The sequence below is a fragment of the Prorops nasuta genome, unplaced genomic scaffold (genome assembly GCF_024137725.1).
Source record: "Prorops nasuta isolate Cenicafe-Biocafe unplaced genomic scaffold, Cenicafe_Pnas_1.2 PNAS00001, whole genome shotgun sequence".
Classification (NCBI taxonomy): domain Eukaryota; kingdom Metazoa; phylum Arthropoda; class Insecta; order Hymenoptera; family Bethylidae; genus Prorops; species Prorops nasuta.
Window position 1 is genome coordinate 7,342,814 of NW_027116798.1, and position 25,026 is coordinate 7,367,839.

A 25,026-nucleotide genomic window follows, 5' to 3' on the forward strand; every position below is an offset into this window, starting at 1 on the left:
CCCCAAGTATGACAATTTAAGGCAACATTTTACAACTTTCAACCTCCTATGCGAACTGCATAAATTAAAATTCAGTGGCAGATCAGGAAAACCAATCCACTGTGTCTACCAGGAGGTGGATGTTTTCGCAAAGTGGGTGCGAAAACAAATAGAAGGTAAATAATAAAAATTAAGTTCGCAATTTACTTGATATTAATAAATTTTTTGTATGTTTCAGAGTCTGTTATTAGCTGAATGGGCTAAATATTAGTTTCATTTGTATTAGTTTTTATATAAGTTTCATGTTCGTTTTTAATTATATGATAAATTTTATTTAAAAGACTCTTTCTTTTCCTCTACTCCTATTTCCCTTAATTTAATCTGTAAAAAACAAAAAAGAAACAGAAAAATGAAAAAAGGAAATAAATTTGACATGATTTCACCTATTATTCTTGTAATTATATGAATTACTGGAGAATTCTGTGTATACGCTAAATTAATAATCACTTGATACTGCATATTTTTTCACTTTATATTTATCGACAGCTTGTATAAGAAAAAAGGAATCTGTACCCAAGGTTCAAGAAAGGTATAATGTGAAACTAAAAGAAGGACCCAAGGAGGAAAATAGTAGGAGGGAATAGAATGGGTATGTGGAGGGAGAAAAGACCCTCCGAGGGCAGGACTAAGAAAACAAAAATGGCAGTCCGTAAGATGCTTAGGACCCCTAGCGGTGTAGCTGCCCCAGTAATTTTCGTGATCGCCACCTAGTGGAGAAAAAAGAAACTTTTTCCTCCACCAACTAAAATACAAAAAAAAGTTCTCTGGGTAACTGTCAGGATAACTAACCATCCGGGCCCTAAGGTGATGGGAGAGGGGTAACCCTTAGGGAACTAGTGGACCCGTAGGATAACTAACCATCCGGACCCTAGGCTGATGGGAGAGGGGTGAGAGACTCTAAGAGAGAAAGAGAGGGTGAGAGGGATCTCTCTCTCTCTCACTCCCCATAGCCAAAGCATTTCCTCCTCACACCCGCACCCTCCTCATCACCCAATAAACCCTAGTTCTTAAGAAGACACTTCCCCCCGCACACCCGCACCCCCCTCACCCCATGTCACAGGAACCCAAGACACTTCCCCCCCGCACACCCGCACTCCCCTCACCACCGTGTCACAGGAACCCCCTAGCTACCACTACTAGGCATAAAAACCTTTTTTTATTTTGAACAACACAAAATTACAAAGTCCAACTATAATGCATAATACACCGATGCCTCGACAGCCTCGGGTGACTAGGAGGCGGCAGGAGAGGTAGAAAACAACAGCATCTATGATTAAAGAGAGAAAATTATTTATTATTAGTCTTAACTTTTAATTAATAGAAATAATTTAAATATGTGTGTGTGTGTGTGTCAAACTCTTACCGGTTAAATATTAAAAAATGTGTTGATGAACTCCTCGCTATGTGTAGGAGGCCACCCATCCTCATCTTCGGGATCCTCGTGCTGGAGGTTGGGTGATCCCCAACACCCATCCTGCATCCAGCGGATCCCAAAGAAATCGAATTCTTCCTGGTATGAGATTGTCCGAAGTATTTCTTCTTTCCATTCTGGGTGTTGTATACGTCTATCCTCTCGCATGTAACGGGTATGTTCTATTAAACAGAAAAAAAGTATATTAATAATATTGTTGAGCTTACTCTTTTCTACTCATGAAATATAATAATGTTAATAATAACTTACCTCCAGGAAGACCTCCATGACCAGATATCCACCTCTCTCCGCAGTCCATCTCAGGCTCCTCCGGAAGTATTAGGGGAGGCCTTTCCTCTATAATATCTTCTATATTTAAAGGTATTAGGGGAGGTCTTTCCCCTAATACTTCTTCCCAATCTACTTTTACTTCAGTATACATATTGAATCTTATTATGTGCACTGGAGACACTCTGAAGAGCTAATGAGACTTTTCAGTAGCATCCCAGTTCCTGCAGTGGTAAAATCTCTTTCACTGAATAGAAATAAGAGTAAGTTTCTTCCAGGAAAAAATATATCATCCTTTCTTCTCGCTCCTGTAGAAGTACAAATGTCTTACTAAGCAATGGAACCAAAATCATCGTGAGAATGAACGTAATAGAGACTCAAGATAGAAATGTGACGGTGAAGAATTTGTACGAGTTTTAGAAAAAAAAATACATTTATAATTTATTTCAAAATAATATAATAAAACTTTTCACATCTCGATCAAAATAAGTCTATCTACGCGCGAGGAAAAAAAAGGGGTAATTGGAACAGCATCTGTGAACAAAGACAATATTTATTATTATTATTATTAAAAAATAGCTTTTATTGTCACAATTTAATTAAATAATTTTATAAGAGTCTAAACTTTTAACAATTCTTACCAGTTACTGTAGATCATTTTCACAATCTATGGCAGGCCTCGGAATGGTTTGCAACTTTCGGCTGATTTCCAAGCTTTATCCCCTCTACCAACTCACGTAGGCTCACAGTCGCTTGTCGTAGCTGGGCGCGTAAAACATAACCAGAGGCGGCACACGCAATTCTGGAACAAACAAAACATATGGAACTAAATTATTGTTTATCAGCATTAGCATAAAAAATTTACCATTTATAGGCTCAACGTTATTTTAAATATAGTATTACCAAATAATAAGTCGAGAGTGTTACACTAATGTAATTAGTTGATTTTAAAAAAACATTAAATTTATTCAATCTATAAAAGTATAGTGCTATGACTCTATGTATTGAATTTAAAAATACTTAAAGTACGCGAATTGCAGCATTATTTTCCCTATTGTAGTTCTGCTACTAAAAAGAAATATGTGTACCAATACAATAATATTTACCATTCCTTTTATATGAAAAATATACCTGTACTTATATACCTATCTGCTTTAATGTTGTAGACTGTTTCAATGATCAAATGACAGATTCTTAATAGATTTCCACATCACCCAGGAGGTACTATTAATGATGCATTTTTTTCGTATGTGGTATCACCAATAGGTCTAATCCACTGTAATTGACAACAAGAATAGTTAAAACTAAATTTGGTTTATATGTTATGACTGAAGGAACTAACGAAGAAGTATTCATTTCGATGTTAGTTAAATATATTCTCATAAGAGCAGCTAAAGTGGAATCATTCATGGAAGATCGTATATCATTCTTGATTTGTTTCATTTTAGAAAACGAACATTCACACAAATAGGTGGATCCAAACATAGAAAATATGCTGAGTCCAAAACTTCTTAGAGCAGGATATTTGTCTTTTAGCAAGGTTTTAAAAATGTCTAACGAGTTCTGAAATTTATTTTTAAAATAATGCAAAGAAATATCATTTTGTAAGTCGCAAAGTTCTTCCCGTAAGGTTACATTTTGCTCCTCATAGGTACAAAGAAGACATTTTCATATAAAATTAAATCCTTGCTAAGAGCTTGCCAATCTTTAAAACGATTAAAGAATTCTTCAATAATTGATTGAAGGATATAGAAGTGTTTCTTAAAATAGGAAGTATTTGGAGCAGATTCTTTTACTAAATATTTACATGCGGGAAAGTGATAAAAGCTATTATGTATTAAATCATCCAAGGGCACATTTAATATTGCTATGAAAGAATCGATATGACTGACTAATTGAGAAATAGATTGTTTAGATGTTTGCAATTTATAATTCAAGGTGTTAAGATGGTCTGTTAAATCTGTTATTAATGCTCACTAAGAGAATCTATATCTTCTAAGAATGATTTGAACTCATTATACACTGTTGATGTCATTGCTATACTTTGCAAAAACATCATTATTTCATTCCTTAAAGCGAAAAACCTTTCTAAACATTGCCATGCGCTAAGCCAACGAACATCAGAATATAAAGGTATATCCTTATAGAGTGAATCGTGCTCAGCTAAAAATAATTTAAATCGACGATGAGTTAATGATCTATTTCCTCCTTTAATGAAATTGATAATTTTTTGACAATTTTCATGGCAGCAGTAATCTTTATTGCTTTGCCACATAATGCTTCTTGATGAATAATGATAGATTAAAGGAGCTTTTATATTTCTTTGAAATAGCTGCCCAGCAAACCCTATTCTAGATCCTACCATAGACGGTGCACCATCCGTAACGATGCATGAACACTTGGAAAAATTAATATTAAATTTTTCAAATGTTTTCTACCGCGCTAAAAATATATGCGCCTGTCGTTTTACTATGTAACGAGAAGAAATCTAATAACTCTTCAGTATAAGAAAAGTCATCTTGTACAATGCACACAAACATTCTTAATTGACTGACATGACGGTTATCAGTACTTTCGTCAAGGCACAATGAAAAATATACACACGACTGTAGTAGAAATTTCAATTTTCTTTAATAGAACCAGCTATTATTTGCACCATGGAAGCAATCGTTTTATTGCTCAATGGAATTTGAAGAACATCACCAACCGTCAAAGATCCTTCAAATGCATTGATTGCTGTAGGAAGACACGATTTAATAAATTCGCCATGAACAAAAGGCTTACCACTTTGAACAATAAGCAAAGAAATATCGTAGGAAGCTTTACGAGCAAATGAGGATGTTTGGGCAGCAATATCCAAATTTTTAGGTTCATTAGAATATTGTTTAAGAACTGATTTCAATCCTTCTATAAAATTTCGTCTTTCATCATCTTTATAAATTGAATGATTATATTCCGACATGTGTTTTGAAAAAAAATGTTTTTCTATATTAAATTTAGAAATTATGGATTGCTTATATTGGCAAATCAGACATACCGTTTTGTTGGATATATAAGCGAAGAATTTGTCTTCCCAGCAACTTTTGAAACGCTGATTATATTTTTGATTTCCACTCAGTTTACCACTCTAACTGTCAATAAATTAGAGAATTCACAACACAAAACCAGAAAATTTAAGGAAGAAATCGATATCACTTGCTTTCAAAAGAAACCAATTTTTGATGAACAAAAGAAAGAAGAGAAGATTTATTTCGACCTCTAAATTACAAAATCGTACAACCGGAGACCTATTCGACTAATCCGTTCTAATGACCGTTCATTGTGATACTTTAAACGGCAATAATCATCTATCGAACACCTGCTAATATTTGGCAATGTCAATCATATTGTTGTTATACTGAAAAAGTTCGTTGGGAGACTGAAAATGAGACTAAAATATTTAAATCTTCTATTCAACCTCCTAAGTATAACAACAACACAGGGTGTATGTTACAAAAGTTTCCAACTGATTATTTCGAAATCCAATAATTTTTCAAAAAATGTTTCATACAAAATTTTTATTGTTCACAGGGGGACATAAAATGTTATCATTAGTTTGATTTTCAAATTGTGTTTGAAAAACATATGAAGGTCACCTTGAGTTTTTTAAATAACCTACTATTTTTTATTGCATATTCTTTTACATTATCTCAAGAGCTTTCTAAAATACTATATGAAAATAACACTCCTTCTAGTAGTTCACTAGATATATCAAGTTAAAATTACATGTAGGTGTGAGTTTGCTCAAAGTAGTGTGCGTACCGCTATGCATATTCTCGTAAAATCGCGTCTCATTTGTCATTAGATACCAGCGAAAGTTTCAAAATTGCTTACAGAACAAAAAATATGCATTCTCCTTGTGAATTAGATTTAATAATAATAGGTTAATAAATCACCTTCATAATGTCAATTATTAATTGCAAACGTTAAAACAGTCTATTTCTCAATTGATCAGGCGTATTAATTCCTTCGGTGCAAATTTTAATATGTTTAAGCATGATTTAGTATTTAATACTTGTCCTCACATTACCGTCTGTAACTATTTACTTTAAGAATCTGCTCCAAATACTTTCAATTTTAAGAAGCAATTCTACGTCTTTTTAGAAATTTTAGGCGCAAAATTTTTTCTGTTTAAATCTACCTATTTGCGCGAATGTTCACTTTCAAAACTGAAACGAATTAAAAATGATTTACTATTTTCCATGAATGATTCCACTTTGGCTACTCTTATGAGAACATATTTGACTAACATAGCGAGATAGATACTTCTTCGTTAGTTACTCCAATCACAAGATATAAACCAAATTAATTTTTCATTTTTCTTGTTGTTAATTACAGTGGATTAAATCTACTGAGGATACTACTTAAAAAAGATGCATCATTAAAAGTACCTCCTGGGTGATGTGGAAATCTATTAAGAATCTGTCATTTGATCATTGAAACAGTCTACAACATTAAAGCAGATAGGTATATAAGTACAGGTATATCTTTCATGCAAAAAAAATGGTAAATATTATTGTATTCGTACGCATATTTATTATTAGCAGCAGAACTACAATAGGGAAAATAATGCTGCAATTTGCGTACTTTTAATAGCTACAAATGCAATACACAGGGCCATAACACTATTCTTTTATAGATCGAATAAATTTAATGTTTATTAAAATCAACTAATTACATTAGTGTAACACTTTCGACTTATATTACTTTGTAATAGTATATTTAAAATGTGACGTTAAACCTATAAATGGTACATTATTTATACTAATATAACATTTTTATTCATATGGAATTTTTTTAGTATAAACAATAATATTAATGCTAATAAACATTAATTAGGAGCCATGTGTTTTATTTGAACCATAATAATTACGTGCGCCGCATCTTGCTTAGGCTTGCGCGCGCAGCTACGACCAGCGACTGCGAGCCCACGTGACTTGGTGGAGTAGGATAGAGCTTGGAAATCAGCCGAATGCTGCAAACCGTTCCGAGCCCTGATCTATGGTATTATGCCCATAATCTTCACAAGTGCTGCACCAACTCGGAGCATGGCAAGTTATGGCCAGATGTCCATAATCACTGCATCTTCGACACCAATAGAATGGTGTCAAATCTATAGCAGGCTCTGTGTTTGTAGCCGTGGTACGTGTCTACAAAGAAAAGAAAAATATTACTCTCTATTTTTTTCAATTGAAATAATAATAATAATAATAATTTACTTACAGTTTGTGGAGATTATTGATATATGTACATCACCCCCACCTCTTCCTCCTCCTCCTCCTCTTCATCCTCCTCCATATCCCTATCCTCATATAACAGGTTAATCCTAGCTTCCGTCTCCAGGTCGCTCCTGACCTCGGAAAGCTGCTGATAAACGTCACTATTTTCCGGATCATTATCACCATCCTCATCGAACAGGATCCGAATCACTGTCACTCACTAAATCAATGACCGGAATATCATTCTCCTCTAACATGTTATCACCCTCTAAGGTACTTTGAATGTTCCTGAGAACATTCTCAGTATCCATTCGGTTGTTGTTGTTTGGAGCACCCATTACAATTTCTTTTTTTACTAAGTCACTGACAACAGACTGTATTGAGTGAACTTGGCAGACTGAGAATTAGATTTAAAAGATTATTACCTTTTTTCCAATTTAAGTAAAAGAATTGCTGTTTCAACAGAACATGCAAAGAAGACGTATTCTCATTTTTTCTCTCTCTATTCTTGATAGAGTTACATGAAGATCTTTCCAATATCACACGCGCATTTTATTTTTCAAGGTAAAATGAGTTTATTACCAAGGTTGTGATGATACATCGTTTGAGCTCTGTAGAAATTGTATACGATCGGTAAAAATCAAAAGTCTGGAGAAAATTGAGATATGCATACATCGCTATATCTTATTTACATAAAGATATTCTCAATATGACACGTAGATTTTATGTCTTGAGGTAAATTAATATTTTCATCAAGGTTGTGATGATACAGTATTTTGTACATAATCAGTAAATTTCAAAAATCTAGTGAAAATAGAGATCTGCACACACCTCTAATATAAAATTTCATACAAATATAATATGTTAATAATATTATTATTATTTATTTAAATTTAGGGATAAATAAAACTGCATGAGTTTCTCTGTAAACAAAGTTTTTAATAATTATTATTGCGTTAGGTTAACTATTTACAATATTTTCATACATGTAAACAAAGAAACGACAATTAATGTTTATAATTATTCCTCTTTATTTTACTTTTACACTTTAATAATTTATATTCTAATCTTCATACTTGCTTTCAATTCATTTTATCTATTCTAACACGCGGTTGTTATATAATTTCTATATCTCTTGCTTTCCTTGATAATCACGCTTATTCCTCTATCTACCCATGTCTAGTCAAAACGCGCGGAGCATATGGAGCGCGGCAAATTCAAATTAAAGAAAGTATACTTTCTTTACACATATATACCTCAGTTTATATAACTGATATATATATGTAAGGAAAATCTTTTCCTTATTTTGTAATTACCGCGCCCGGCGGTGCGTCGATATAGTAGGTAGCAACTTACACGATTAGAAAGAGAGAGAAGTTTATCGTTTCCTTTTGAACATGTGCTACTAGTAAAGTCATGTGTTAAAGTATAAAATAATTAATAAATAATTACTGCTTGTGGTTAAGACTCGACATTAAATTAATAGCATTAAATGTCATTTCTTTTTATTACAGGTAAGGCTATGTAAATATTGTGAAAATTTGTAAGATAATAAATCAGAAAAGCTTTTTATTACAGAGACACTCAGTTGTGTTTTTAATTAATATTGTCGAAATTAACCCGAGACAAATAAACCATATTATATATATATACTTATTCCTCCCCCCACCCTAAAATTCTTTTTTTATATATAAATCGATCAGAGGAGCATCAAATCACTTTAATAAGATTAGTGTGAAAGGATGGCTCCTATCTTTGTAGATTTTCAATGGTTTAGATTGGCTGGCAAATCTTTCATAGTAAAAGAATTTGCAGCTGTACGAAAGAAAGAAGTGCAACATATCCTATTTTCTCCACCATTCCAGTACGCTTGGCTTAATGATTGGGAGAGAAAGCAATCAGAGTAAGTGAAATTTGTTAATATTATAATGATTGATTGATTAAGTTTTATCTAATAAAATACATTTTATAGTTGGCTGTATTTAAATTAACATGGTATACAATGGACGGATAGTTATTCACTCTATTATAAACATAAAAAAATAATTAAAAAATATCTAACACCTTATGAGGACGAGGAAGACAAGATTTTTTTGAAAGGTCTGGAAAAAATGAAATGGTTAAAAAAAATATCTGATTTATATATTAATAATGTAGATGAATATAATTGGGGTGAATGTAAATTAAAAAATAGTATGACCTGTTTACATGTGTTGGTATGTAATAATCATTCCGGTTTTTTATTTTCGCGCCTTGATTCATGCGCCATCTGGTTTACCGTTAGGTGGCGCCCTCTCTTTTTCCAGACCCTTCTTTTTAGTTCGCTTCTTTTTGTGTAAGATATAAGAGTTATTGTAACTCATAAGAATAACAGTTAATACCAGAAATAAAAAGGCATTAAAATTAAAAGATATATCTAATAGTGATCCTAAATCTAACAACATGAATCATGATCGTATATGTGCAATGAGAAATATGTGTTACATGCAATTTATGTATGATAAATTTTATAAATAAAAAATTAAAAAATGATTAAAAACTTTATTTATATCATTTAAATATTTTTCTACCATTAATCAGTTTCGATGATTTTCTAATAAAATATTTCTATCACATGGGTAAAAATGAAGACTAAGCATATATCAGGTTTCATTCCCATCACATCTCATTTATATAAAAACGTGCACGTTCGAAAATAAATTTTCATTATCATTTAACACTTTTTTACAAGATAGTTATCCAACGTTCTTATGTTTATCCATTTTCAGTATTTTTAGTTCGGAAATTATCGAAGTTCAAATGAATAAAACTTTTTAGAAGAAGTTCAGTTTGGTGAAAACTGAGAGTGATTATCGTGCGTGGGTCATCGATTGCCGCGATCGTATTCAGGAATTGAGAAATGTTAAACAGAATACACTTCTAGGTACGCGACAAATGCATTTTACCGAAATCGCACGTATCGAGTATCTCCTCCACCGAGTAACAAGGGATAAAAGTTAAATCAAATTCGGTGGTGGTGGTGGTAACAATGTTGCTACTGTTGCGGTTGATGATAAACTTATTTGGGAGAATCTTGAATTAGTATATAAAAACCGAATTTCTAGCGGTATGGTAGTTAACAATAATTATATTGATCCACGCGAGTTTTTATTAAGTGCGGAAGAACTATTGCAAACTCATATAAACATAGTATTAAATAGTGTTAATTGTATTAAGGTAAACTGTTCATTTAACGGGCAATTTGTATGCAAAGGTAATAGCGATGAGAAGCATATTAGTACGAAGAATAGTCCCTTCTATAAGACTGATAACTTTAGTGAATGATACAAGTCCAATGTCGTAGAAGTAATTTTGCGTAGATTTAGTGAATTCTAAGAACGTGATAGTGGATGGGCGTTGGAGAAAATTTACAGTTTAATTGTAAATATGAACAATTACAACCCCCTGCATGCAGGGTGTCAAATTCAGCTACCATCTTCTATAATATGCAAAAAAGCTGTGATAAATGTAAAAACAAGTGATAATGCTTGTTTTGCATGTTTGTGACTGCATCGTTGTATCCCACACAACCACCTGCTGTGGTCAGACGTTTACCCTCTTATCCTGATTTTCGGTCTGTTTCAAAGGTTGGAAGCATAACGTTTCACACCACTTTAAATCAGATACCGAAATTTGAAGTTGATAATGATATTTCTGTCAATACCTTCAACCTGGAGGAGCAGGATGATCATCAGGGGAGAGGAAGAGTATACGTCACATCTCTACAATTAACTAAGAAAAAGAGAGATCGAAATGTCAACCTTCTAATGATCACAGATGAAGAGGGGACTGCACATTTCATGTGTATAACAAGCCTCTCCATATTATTACATTCACAGCTTACGACGAGAGGACACGTTCACCATATTTGTGATCGGTATGTAATGAATGAACTACCAAATATTAGCGCAATTATTTTACTACCAATATTAACGTACAGTTATTTTAATATATTCTAATATATACCCCCCAAAAAACACTTTCTTGTAAAAAGAAGACGGCAAGCAATTTTGCCCTTTCTCTCCAAACATAGTAATTCCAACGAGAAAAATTATTACAGAGAATAAATAGTAAACAAAAATACTGGCAACACAAAGTATTGAAATCATTTAGATTAGACAAGTAATTATAATTGGTCTCAATGAATGTAAAAACAATCAAAGATATTATAGAAAATAAATCTCAAACGAAAATACCGGCAACACAAAGGATTGAAATCACTTAGAATTTCAACAAGTAATCAAGAGGTAACATAAAGCACTGAGATCGCATAATTTAGGCAACTAAAAAAAGTAAATGAATAATTAATTCTTATATAATTTTTGTATACATACTACTTGCCGGGACGGGCAAAAAAGTGTGCAGTAATAGAAATTTCAAAATGCAACTGTAACGAAGATTTAAATATTGTGACGCTAACTGTCTATCCTATAGGATAGCGTAGAAAGGGAGGGAGGAGTTATCCCTCACCGATCGCTTCCGCGTCCCAATAGGCGACTTCTTACAAGACCCGTGCGCCTTCGATGTAATTTTAATAATACCCGAATATTCATTTATACAGAGGGGATTCTAATCCTCGTACGCGAATGTAGGGGAAGGGGTGCTAATAACTGTAATTCCTCAGTTCCGATTAGATTTTTTTATTATCAATTCCGTGCTCAATATCATACAAGGTTCTACTCACACGGTTTAGTTATGCTAATGCGAAGTCCTAACTGTGGGCGCGGCCTAAGTTGTGCGAACGCGGCTGAAGCCCCGATGACGTAGTAGCTAGCTTCGCGCTCGAGCCACTAGTCGGCGTTCGCGACGGTCTCCACCGATCGCGCGGCGCTCCGCGTACTGCCGGTGGATTCCTGAGATAACTACTACGCGACGCTACGCGGATGGGTCCCTATCACCGCGCGTGCGCGTTCCTCGACGGTTATTCGCACTCAATAAGTTCTAGCGTACTCTACCACAACAACGACCCGGATTGTTTTGGTTCGGTACCTAAGGCCGCTAGTCCTCACGGAAATGGTACTAAGTCCGCGGCCTTGAACCGACTCAAGGGAACGATCACGTCAACTGTCAAACTCTCAACAAACTTACGTAATCGCGAACACTCTATTAATTTGCGCTTCTACACACTATGATTTTGGTTATAGGTTCGACGGAATGACCACTCCACTAGGATGCCCGCTTACCCGTGACAGGTGAGCAGGGCCAGCGGTTCCCTATAGAACCGATCGGTGCTACGAACCCTAAAGCTCTAGCACACCCCGGGACGTCACTGGACTTTTTCACAAAACGAATAATCACCCTTATATGAGCTGACTAGGGCTGGCTTACTTCTCTCTCTCTCTCTCTCTCTCTCTGTTTCCTGGAACGCTCTTCAAGGAAGAAAGACAATCGTGGAAAATAAATATTTAAAAGATGATTGTAAGTGGGGGGCGGGGAAATCGTCACGTCCGAATTCATCTAGAAGTGCCAATAGCGATCCCACGCGCGTGTATTGAGAAACGTTCGAATACATCGGAGCGCACCAATACATTTAAATAAAAAAACATCCATATCTGATCATACTGGTGGGGTTAATGTTGTCCCTAAACTGATTAAAAAATTACAGCACGTTCCTAAAGCAATTAAAAAAATGTACTGTGATGACAGCGGAGTGGGGAAACTCATATACTAAGTGGCAGTATGACGTCAGAAGATTGGGGGCACTTCCCGCCTCTCGCGACGGGGATCCCATGCTCCGCACCCCCCTTGCAATTGTTCCAGTATCGGCATATCTACACTACTCTTGATACATTAGTTGTAAGAAAGTATCCTCTGCTCCAACATGAGCTTGAAAACTGTTATCTCTCCATCCTTTATTGTTCCCCTGCCGAAATCCTTAAGTCCTTCCTTCTCACACTCGTTCCTCTGTCTTAGCCTGTTTACGCTGTGCCCCCACCGTTCCCCTTACCACGCTTCGCGCCTGACGCGCCTAGCCGAGGTTCCCCTTACCGCGCGAGTACCGCACCTCTGTCCGGTCCCCCTGCCCATCCTACTGTAGCATCGCCACTACAGATACCAAAACCACTCAGCTACATCGCCACGGAGTATCGGTGTCGTCTGCTACGTGAGATTACAACGCAGAACATTCACGCAGGCCACTAGCTAGCCGGCTGATAGCCGAAATATAGAAATGAACGATGGGAAATGTGGATGCTATGGGGATTGCGGATCCAAAGCTAATCAACGATTGGTCCCTGGATCCCGATCATGCGCCTACTCTAATAATGCCCCTGCCGAATTAAGGAACGAGACGGAAAGAAGAAGGAATACTTGTCAAGCTGAACCAGATCTTTTCCTGCTTTTTAACGAGTCAGCTCGAGACCGATTGCGCTGCTCCATGAGCGGATTGTACTCCGATCTTCGTGAAGTTGATCAGGTCGTCGCGGAAAGAGTGAGAATTGCCGACTTCCTAATTCCGGCCCCAATCCTTGCATTGGTTTTGTGCGGAGTTTGGTAGAATGTCGACGTATGCGCAAGAAACGACAGACGTCGCCGGAGCGTCGAGTCCTCTTCCCTGCATTTCTCCCTGCCGTTTACTTTCCCGTTTTAGTGTCCTCCTTGTCCGCAGCATCTACCGACCTCCATTAAGACCACTCTTCCTTTTTAAGTGATAAGACAATTGGTGTAGCGTATAATAAGTATACCAGAGCATTGCTGAAGGCCCCTGCTTTGAGTTAAGTTTGGCCTAGTGAATAAAGTCAGCGTTCCCGGAATTACTGTCTTAGTTTATTTTGGCCTGGAACAGTTCCACGGTTAAAATGTTAACAGAAAATGTTTATTTTTTCATCTCGTAACTCCTGTTAATGTTTGTCATAGGTTCCCCGTTGCACCCTGAATATCAAATAAGATCCAACGTCTACATCTCAACCATTAGTACAGCAGCAGCAACAACGCGAAAGTTGAAAGAAATAAAAATTTTAAAAATTAAATGAAAAAATGCAGTAATTGTGGATAGGGAGTTATCTTCAGGATTAAAAAAAAATTTGAGCTTGTGTGTGTTTGAAATTAATAATTTTTTTCTTTACAGAAAAAAACTATAAATTTGACAGTCTAAGCAAGATGGGTGAGGTGAGGGGAAGAAAAAGGGGAAAGAACCTACTCAAGAGGAAGTACGAAGTTACGGATTAAAAATTTGTTTGTTTTCTTTTTAAGTTAATTTTCACTTTCTTATATTTCAATGTCATTGCAAAAATTAATGACAAAAGGGAAAAAATTCCTGTTACTAGTTTCCAATATAATTTATATATTAGTAATTAATAAAAAACATTTATATACGATGTGTATTTTTAATTCACACACTGTATCCGTTTTCTCTCACCTATCCTTTTATAGTTAGTTTGATGCATAGGCTGGAGTTCTATCTGTGGGCAAGGGGTGAGGCCCTACCATGGGGGTAGGCGAGCCAGACTTATGGTGATGAGCGGTCGCATTCTACTTTAGCTGAAGTGAAGGAGGTCCTACAGCGGTGGTAGTTGAGCAGAGCCGGGCTTTGTCACGCATCATACTTTTACTCGCGAACGGTTGCATCTTGATTAGCCGAGGAAAGTTGGGTAGAGGAAATTGTTCCCCCAGCTTCCTTTTATGAATCACCTTCATGTGCGGTGCATGTGATGCATTGGAATGTGTCGTCAGAGAGTCAATTCCTACATTACCTTTAGTTGGTAATTTGTTTTATCAACCTGGGTATTGCGTTAGAGCAGTTGAGAGATAGATAGGTTCCCCCTCACCTCAGCACACCCTTTATCCCGGTGATGAGAACCGCGCAGTTATACAACTTTTATAAAACGAATAAATTTAATATGCTTATTAAAATTAACAAATTACATTGGCACTATATTTTTTATTATTTAGTAAAGGTATTTTAGAAAATATGTTAAGCCGCATAAATGTACATTATTTATCCTAATGCATCATAATTATTAACATGGAAATTATTGAACATTGAAAATAAGAATTAATACTGATAAAAATTTATTTTGTCAAATGAGTTTTATCTATTTTAGAAGGTCGTACGCCGCCCTCGGCTTCGGTTTACGCATGCAAGTACTATTTGCGGCTGTTAGGCCACCTGTTTCCTCAGAGAGGGTGGTAATTAAAAATCATCCAAAATTTTCAGATATTTCCGAGCCCTACTAAATGAGTTCTACTATTTCTGTATTGTCGTTTATATTCACTTCTAATCTTTTTTATCTTTTACACAATAAAATTAGATTAAAATCTAAAACAGTGTTTTTTAATGCCGTACACGCAAAACCGGACATTATAAGAAATATGTTAGAGAATTATTTATTCCCTCTGGCTATGTAATCGCAATTAAACATTTCAGAATTGTTTCTGAAGTCAAATTAGCCTATCTATTCTGTAACAGCCCTTACGTTTACGTTCAATCCTTTATTGCCGTGAAATTTTACACTGTAATTAGTGTCTTTTAACAAAATTTTGCTATAAGCTTAAAAGCTACGTGCGTAAAGAAACTGACTTTATTAACCCGCCAATAGGCGCGTGCTTTTTTTTACGCAGATAAGCGCGTGGGGTGCCACGGACACCCCGTTTGTTTTTCGTTATTTGAGGTAAATTATTTACGAATTCAGATTGATTTTTCAATAAATATCATCCGTGTGACGTTCCCTTGCTATACGATAGCAATTGCATGTTTTTAAATTATTTATATTAATTAAACGCTAATACATGTAAGTGACTGCACAAATTTTTCGCCAAATTACCGATAGATTTCTATTCTTGGGGTGCTTTGGACACCCCACGCGTCCATTGACGAGTTAATGACAGGCATATATATTTGCTATACTTGTATGTAAAATATTAACATACATTACATTTTATACCTCTTTGCAATAAGCGGATTTCCTGAGACAATGACAGTCAACAAAAATATTTATTAACTCTTAGTTGTCAGACTTCTCAAGAATTACGCAGCTGTTATACTGTGGCATTTCCGACCCCATCGAATAGAATATGCTAAGCTGTAATTGACCTTATTAACTTGAAACAATTTTCTAATTATCGTTAGGTATTCTTTCAACATACAGTGTTGTTATATAAAGACAAGAAGTTTATGCAGTATTTAATAAAACTGATTGAAGTGGAAAATAATTAACATTGAAAATTTTCGCGTAAAAATCAGAACTCTTCCATTTTTTAATATTAAGAGCGAAAAATTGAATAGAATACTCGAGAATGTATATTATTAAGAAATAAAGTTGGTTAATAATCAACGCTAAAAAATATTTTTTTTGTTAATTCTAAAATTATCTTTTTAGCAATAAATAATTTGATATGTTATTGTATATTCATTTTAAGTTTTGAACTCAATAGTCCCCTATTTCTTCAGCTAAAAGTGTGTAAATTAAACTTAATGACGACTGGGGTCAAATTTACCCCACAGTAGCAGTTAAGGGTATAAGAACTTATAAGTCTTATAAATATCTAACACAAGAGCTGGTTATACATGTTTGATTTTAGAGTGTCATAATGATTACGGAAAAGTGACCTTATTCTATAAACTCGTTGCTTATCTCCAAAGTTTTTTACAACACTCTATAAATATACTATTTAATTTTAACTTTACTTATACGATTGCTTTCTAGATTTAAATCAGCCGTACTGCTTCTATATAAAATAGCGCAGTCTTCTTTTCTTGTTATTATTTAATATTCATTTATTGAAAATTGTTAGATTTACACTATGCATATAGTTATTAAAATATAAATATATTTTACAGGCAATTCGAAAGTGGTGAAGTTAAAGTATATTCAGATAAGCTTCAAGTCTCAAAATCTTTTTGCACGGTTGAAGTGAGCGCTTCTACAACAATTCAAGATTTAATTCAGGATGCTCTTACAAAATTTGGATTGCAAAGCGTAAAAAGTGAAGATTTTATATGTAGTGAAGTACTTTTAGATCGTGGTGGTAAGATTTATTAAAATAAGTTTTTACATTAGAATATGTACAGAGACCGCCATATAAATTAAAATACCGTCTGAAAGTACAAAAATCGTGATGACGGACAATAGGACCATCTTTAGTTGGTGATAGATAGAGAGGGACGATTTAATGAATCGTTATCTCCTTCTATTACACCTATTTATGTTTTATTTATTAATCGTAGGGATGATATAAAAGCAAAAAGAGAGAAGAAGTACACATACTTTTTCTCAAACAGCCACATACTCAATTAATAAGGGGATGCAATGAGCGACTCAAACACTCATTCAAGTTTATCTTCAAAACTATTAAGAATATAAACTTTTTTGTAGAGATTAAATTTACCCTGTTGACTGTATTGAAGCGCGCTACAAACTCGGTTTCTCAAAATTATAAAAAAAAAATTTATAAAAATTATAAATATTTGTAATTTTGTTGGTCATAACAATATTCAAAGTTAGGCCTTGTACCGCGCTAAAGAAAAGTTCTATGACTAATTTGAAACCAAGAAGAAGCAAATATACCTAAAAATGTGGAAGATATTTTTGAAAAACTAAATTAGCTATTGAAAGACAAGTTTTACACTGTTTAACCGACGGAGAAGTTTCACAGTGCGTTAGATAAGGACAGGCCTATTAGCTCTATCGCTTTAGAAGGGGTACCCACTCTCTTTCCACCATTCCCCGCTAAACAATCCAACTCTCCTACACACAGCAAGATGACTGGCTAACACTGCCTGTCGGTGTGATTCCGTAGCGCAATGCAAGAATAAATCATTATTTCTAAGTTTTAGGGTTAGGTTTTAGCAAAACCGACCTTTTACTGCCCTTCCATATCATTTCAGGAAGCTACAGTAAAATTTTCAAAGTATTTTGTCATCTACAAGTCTCAAAAACTTTGTGTAGCGCATCAGCGTCGGCTGTTACGAGTCATGCTTTCGTCAACTAATTCAACTTTTTTGAGGGCTTGTAGATGACAGAATACTTTGAAAATTTTACTGTAGCTTCCTGAAATGATATGGAAGGGCAGTAAAAGGTCGGTTTTGCTAAAACCTAACCCGAAAACTTAGAAATCATGATTTATTCTTGCATTGCGCTACGGAATCACACCGACAGGCAGCGATAGCCAGCCATCTTACTGTATGTAGGAGAGTTGGTTTGTTTAGCGGGGAATGGGATGGGAAGAGAGTGAGTACCGCTTCTAAAGCGAGAGAGCTAATAGGCCTGTCCTTGTCTAACGCACTGTGAAACTTCTCCGTCGGTTAAACAATGTAAAACTTGTCTTTCAATAGCTAATTTAGTTTTTCAAAAATATCTTCCACATTTTTAGGTATATTTGTTTCTTCTTGGTTTCAAATTAGTCATAGAACTTTTATTTAGCGCGCTACAAGGCCTAATTTTGAATATTGTTATGACCAACAAAATTACAAGTATTTATAATTTTTATGAAATTTTTTTTTATAATTCTGAGAAACCGAATTTGTAGCGCGCTTCAGTACAGTCAAAAGAGTAAATTTAATCTCAACAAAAAAGTTCAAATTCCTAATAGTTTGGATGATAAACTTGAATGAGTGTTTGAGCCGCTCCATGCATCCCTTTAACGGGATCCTTCAAGCCCTCTGTAGCCAATATTACGGAACGAAAAACGAGGGAGAATTGTCCAGCGCTATTTTTCAACCGATTTCAATGTTTTTGGGCTTGTTGGAATCGTTAGGACTCGCACTTTGTCATAAATAAAGCCGTATTTTCCAAAAAACGTAAAAAAAGTAAAATTGTTTAAAAATTCGCATTAATATTATTTAAACGCAAAACAAATCGAAAATTCGGGCTTCTTTATGACGAGGTGCCAGACCTAACGATTCCAACAAGCCCAAAAACATTGAAATCGGTTGAGAAATAGAGCCGTACCATTGTCCCGCGTTTTTAAGGTGGACGAAAAGCAACAATTTTTAGGAAGAAAGCTAGGTTTCCACCCCTCTCGCGGTTCACGCTAACGTATTCCCCCACTCCAGCATCGAAACTTACTGCGAAGCTTTCCTCATATTTACGCTAATCCCCTATCTGTAGCTATACACATATAAATACCGCTAAAATAATGTTGAGAACATTTCATTTCACCGATATAATGAAATTGCTGAAAATGCAATTATCATTTTGAAATAAAACTGTAGAAAAGGAGATTTCGTAATGCTTGAAATATAGGGCATACGGCGAAAGGCGGGACAATGGTACAGTCATATTTTTCAACAGAATTTGATGAGACTAGTAATAATTAAAGCCATTCTTCATATAGATTGTCCTAAAGAGCTCGCATTTTTGATCAAGCTTATAGTTTTTCAGCTATGAACGTTTGAAGTTGCACGGCGCACAAATACATATTTCTTCTCTCGCGTAGATCAGCTGTTTCGAACGTCCATCTTCAATCGTTCATAACTGGAAAACTATAGGCTTTATCGAAAATGCGAGCTGTTTAAGATAATCTACATGAACAATGGCTTTAGTTATGAGTAGTCTCATCAAATTCTATTGAGAAAGACGACTGTACCATTGTCCCGCGTTTTGCCGGAATTTCAGGTCTTCAAGCGTCATTGACTCGTTCATTCTGCTATTTATTCCGAGCAAAGTAAAAATGCACCAACAACTTGGGTAGCATCATTGAATAGAGCGTGAAAAGGGGAGACGCTTTTATGATATTTTCATAATTTCGTAACGCTTCTTTTGATCATTATAATGCAAACTGTAACAAGATGCGTACTCGGAGTAAATAAAGTTGGCTTCCCCTTTCCCCTCTGCAGCTTGTTGCCTTGTCCAGCGTATGTAAACCAGCATAGTAGGCCTACATACATACGGGTGCGACTGTGTTAGTGACTCGTGGAGTGTACTGTAAACAAACATACATAGCGTTTACCATGTATGTATGTGGGTCTTACTTTCAATCGCGAAATTGCCCTTCTAAATTTATTGCATTGCACCTTCTACGACAAGCTTCATAAATTAAGAAATACTCATAGCAGCATGTACAATGACCGGCAGAAATAGCGTCCCTTGATGCGTTTAGGAACCGCATTTTAGGATCCTTCACTGTATACTCTATTCTGCTAGGCGGAGATAGGGGAATGGAACGCGATAACTATAGTAGTTAGTTTATCTCGCTCTAAATGCGTGAGTGCGAGAGAGAGAGCTTTATACGGCATAGCAGGGCAAGCCAGGCGTCCCGACTAGTCCCAAGGCTTATTTCTATCTGTGCCATTGCCTATTGCTATCTCTCTCGCTCGGTAAGAATCATTCGTCCGTCCTTGTTTAGGTCAGTTCTGCGCCAATGGATACTCTCTAAAGAAGATTTTCTCAGGCGACACCATTAAAGACTGCGATTACAGCGGGGATTTTAAAATACTGTGCACCTGTCACTGTCAAACGTCAGTATGAAAGATTATTGTCGCTTACAGCGTTTGGTGCAATTAACATTATAAGTCTGGATTATTATTTGATATTCTGTAATGCACATATATATATACATATGTTAATTTACTTTTAATTTTTTAAACCAATAAGTTATTGGCATTATAGAAGAAACTCATTTAAATATAAGAATATACTGGTTTCCACTTATGTAACTTTTCTTGTAAATATAACATAATTTTAATTAATAAAATTCACTCGTTTATTAATCAGACTAAGAAGAGTTATTTCTTTTAAATTTTAACATGTATAGAATAATATCCTAAACGCGCACACTTAACTAATTATTATTAGAGAAATATTTTTATAATCGTTACACATTGATAATAATATATCTCAATATCCTTCAGTTTAAAATAACATTTACATTGAAGAAATCTTTATCAATGGTCATGAAGAGTTCGTGGCTCAATGGCTAGGTCGCTTGCCTCGAAGATTAGTTAAAGCGCTTTTGTCGGTGGTTCGAGTCCCGCGGGAGATATTTTTTTTTTTCGTTTTAAAAGCATTATTATCTTTTCTTTTTGTTAATTATTTGGAAGCATTGCTACTGCCTCCAATCATATCTTTGCAAACCTTAAAATATACAATGTTATATATATGCTTTTTTTGTAATCTAATCCATATGAGCAGGAGCTCGCTTCTTCGGCATTTGTTTTTGTGCATTACAGAATATCACATAATAATACAGACTTATAATGTTAATTGCACCAAACGCTGTAAGCGACAATAATCTTTCATACTGACGTTTGACAGTGACAGGTGCACAGTATTTTAAAATCCCCGCTGTAATCGCAGTCTTCAATGGTGTCGCCTGAGAAAATCTTCTTTAGAGAGTATCCATTGGCGTAGAACTGACCTAAACAAGGACGGACGAATGATTCTTACCGAGCGAGAGAGATAGCCATAGGCAATGGCACAGATAGAAATAAGCCTCGGGACGCCTGGCTTGCCCTGCTATGCCGTATAAAGCTCTCTCTCTCGCACTCACGCATTTAGAGCGAGATAATCTAACTACTATAGTTATCGCGTTCCATTCCCCTATCTCCGCCTAGCAGAATAGAGTATACAGTGAAGGATCCTAAAACGCAGTTCCTAAACGCATCAAGGGACGCCATTTCTGCCGGTCATTGTACATTATCGAGAGCTTCTAATGTAATTTCTCAATGTGCAATCGTACTTTTATTTGTTCCGAAATAAATAGCAGAATGAACGAGCCAGTGACGCTTGAAGACCTGAAATTACGGTAAAACGCGGGAAAATGGTACAGGCGTATTCCTCAATAGAATTTGATGAGACTAGTCATAACTAAAGCCGTTCTTCATGTAGATTGTCCTAAAGAGCTCGCATTTTCGATAAAGCCTATAGTTTTCCAGTTATGAACGATTGAAGATGGACGTGCGCAACAGCTGATCTACGCGGGAGAAGAAATATGTATTTGTGCGCCGTGCAACTTCAAACCTTCATAGCTGAAAAATTATAAGCTTTATCGAAAATGCGAGCTCTTTAGGACAATCTATATGAAGAATGGCTTTAATTATTACTAGTCTCATCAAATTCTGTTGAAAAATACGACTGTAGCATTGTCCCGCGTTTCGCCGTATGCCCTATATTTCAAGCATTACGAAATCTCCTTTTCTACAGTTTTATTTCAAAATGATAATTGCATTTTCAGCAATTTCATTATATTGGTGAAATGAAATGTTCTCAACATTATTTTAGCGGTATTTATATGTGTATAGCTACAGATAGGGGAATAGCGTAAATATGAGGAAAGCTTCGCAGTAAGTTTCGATGCTGGAGTGGGGGAACACGTTAGCGTGAGCCGCGAGAGGGGTGGAAACCTAGCTTTCTTCCTAAAAATTTTTGCTTTTCGTCCACCTTAAAAACGCGGGACAATGGTACGGCTCTATTTCTCAACCGATTTCAATGTTTTTGGGCTTGTTGGAATCGTTAGGTCTGGCACCTCGTCATAAAGAAGCCCGAATTTTCGATTTGTTTTGCGTTTAAATAATATTAATGCGAATTTTTAAACAATTTTACTTTTTTTACGTTTTTTGGAAAATACGGCTTTACTTATGACAAAGTGCGAGTCCTAATGATTCCAACAAGCCCAAAAACATTGAAATCGGTTGAAAAATAGCGCTGGACAATTCTCCCTCGTTTTTCGTTCCGTAATGTTGGCTACAGTGGCTTGAGGGATCCCGTTAACTACATCGAATAAAACACATAAACATATAGTTAAATAATGATTATATGTACATGTGAGGTAAAAAAAGAAGAAGATATTATGTGTGCTTCTTCTATTTCATTACACTTACACCGTTTTTTCTATTAATAAATGAATATAGCTGGAAAATACATGCAGCCTGAATGGACAGGAGAAAGAGAAAGAGAAAGAAATTTAATCACACTTAATCTTTCCTTTCTTTCTATTATCAACCAGTAACATGTCTATTGTCCGTCATTGCGATTTCATCAATTTTAAAAGATGGTCCACATTATCTGGCAATCTCCGTATATTGTATTGTTTACTTTGTAATATAATCTTACTTTTCTTTGTAGTGTCGGAACGAGTATTGTCTAAAGATGATAAACCATGGGAAATTGTTAATCAAGTTGGAAAAGATTCAATTCGACAAATGCAGTTAATGAGATTTTATCTACAGCCTAAAAAGGATCCTCATGGTCCGAATCTTGCATTGTTTGTCGGTAATTTACCTCCAAATCTTTCTGAAAGAAATTATGAAAACATGCTGACAGAATTTTTGGGAAAAGGTAATTCTACGGTTTTATTAATACATTCTTAAGGTTTATTTCATACCGTTATTTTAATTTGTAGAATATCGGTCTTTTTTACAAAGCTTAATTCTTTTTATTTTTAAAATAATTTTAACGTAAGCGCTGAATAAAAAATACGCCAAGGTTGGTCAGGTTTAATGAATTTTGTTGTTTACTTAAACGCAACCATCGCTCAAAATCCTAAAAGTAGATTTTCGTTCCTGGAGAGGTATTGCCCGTTTAAAATAATAATATTCATGAAAAAGGATTTTAAGTAGGTGTTATGAATCTATTCAAAACAATATTTAAGAACAAAATAAACACAAACTATATATTAAAAAATGAATGTCTAATAAAAAATAGTGCTTAATAAATATTAAGATTAATATTTGTTAAATCACTCATCAAGAGACACGGCAGTGTCTCGACGACAAGTACATAAAAGTAGATAAAGACATGTCTATACCGCCGTGGAGCACTATTTCTTTTATACAGCAAGTTTGGCAGACTCAATTTTTCTTAATTACAGCTAATAAAAATAACTGAATTCTGGGGAAAATCAAGATTCTCATTCATGTTCTTATAGATATTTCTAACTACACCTTTGATAAAGCTCATTAGGACCTGAAAGGTAAATTTTACAAACAAGTATTATTAAACAAACCGAGAGCTTATTTGTTAATCGTAATACCCCTCCAGCATTTAGAAATCGCTTGTAAAGTCCACCTTGGTATTGGCATGTTCACGTTGACGCTCCAGTTCATGCTTCATTCTTTCTAGCGGCACAATACTATTCCGCATTTAGATCGAATTCAAGTTCAAGCTACCAGTGATTTACACCACCAGATGAAGGTAATGCTTGTGAACGACTGGGGGGTGATTCTCGACGGGTTAAACGTGTTAAAAGTATTGATTTCATGGCACGTAGCAATTGGCTTTAGTTTCTATTTATCTATAACTTTGATTTATAAATAATATAGTTTGCTCTTTAGACGATAATTAGACAACTCGATAAAGTCTTGTGCCACATATTAAAAATCAAATATATCGAAGTGAGACACAGAATATACTTTACTTGAAATACACAATTATGTATACAATGTGTGTATGTATTATTATCACTGGTATTAATTGTGTGACTTTATTTTCCACCCTAATTAGTAGAATAGGGAGATAAGAGGGAGTGAACCATCTCAATCCACGCAAAGCCTAGTCGGCGACTACTTACAATATCCGGGCGCCTCTAAGAATAATTCTCGTGAATATTTATATTACCAGAATGGGCTCAAATCTTCGTACTATTTTTAGGGGATACAGGTGCTGAATTATTAAAGAAAGATTCGAGTTATCCTAAGGTTGCTAATACTCAGAAACCTCTACAATCTCCGCGGCCTTAACACGTTAAAAGGAAATAGTCGATCTAACTGCAGTGCTGGTAACTCGTGGGAAATCGTTCTCTTCACCAAGTCACCCAACCTGTGTGACACGCAGACAAGCTTAGCCGTATATGTATACGTGAGGACTTCTCACTCCAAGCGCTACTGCTTGCTATGCACACCGTTCAATCAGTTCATCTATATTTCGGCTGTCTTCGCTAGACGTCGGTCGACTTTGGGTGCAAGCGAGAGCCATGTAGTTTCTACGGATATCCCTTTCTATTCAAACTTCTTCGCTACTATCCCGATTCTCGACGAAAATTCTTTCCACGCATCTGTCCCGCTAGAAACTAATAGCGAATATTATCCCCTTCTCGCATTTTCTAAATTTTTTCAAT

The 25,026-nt window shown here is 35.3% G+C and overlaps 1 protein-coding gene across 1 annotated transcript in view; it reads left to right on the plus strand.

The window, feature by feature from the left end:
• The window catches only part of LOC136774330 (diacylglycerol kinase theta), a 2,104,019-nt gene that overhangs the window by 1,221,989 nt on the left and 857,004 nt on the right, over positions 1–25,026 (plus strand). Inside the window, exons 10-11 of the mRNA XM_066728589.1 lie at positions 16,814–17,001; positions 23,037–23,249. Of these exons, the coding sequence (XP_066584686.1) occupies positions 16,814–17,001; positions 23,037–23,249 (401 nt within the window). The remainder of the gene's footprint in view (positions 1–16,813; positions 17,002–23,036; positions 23,250–25,026) is intronic.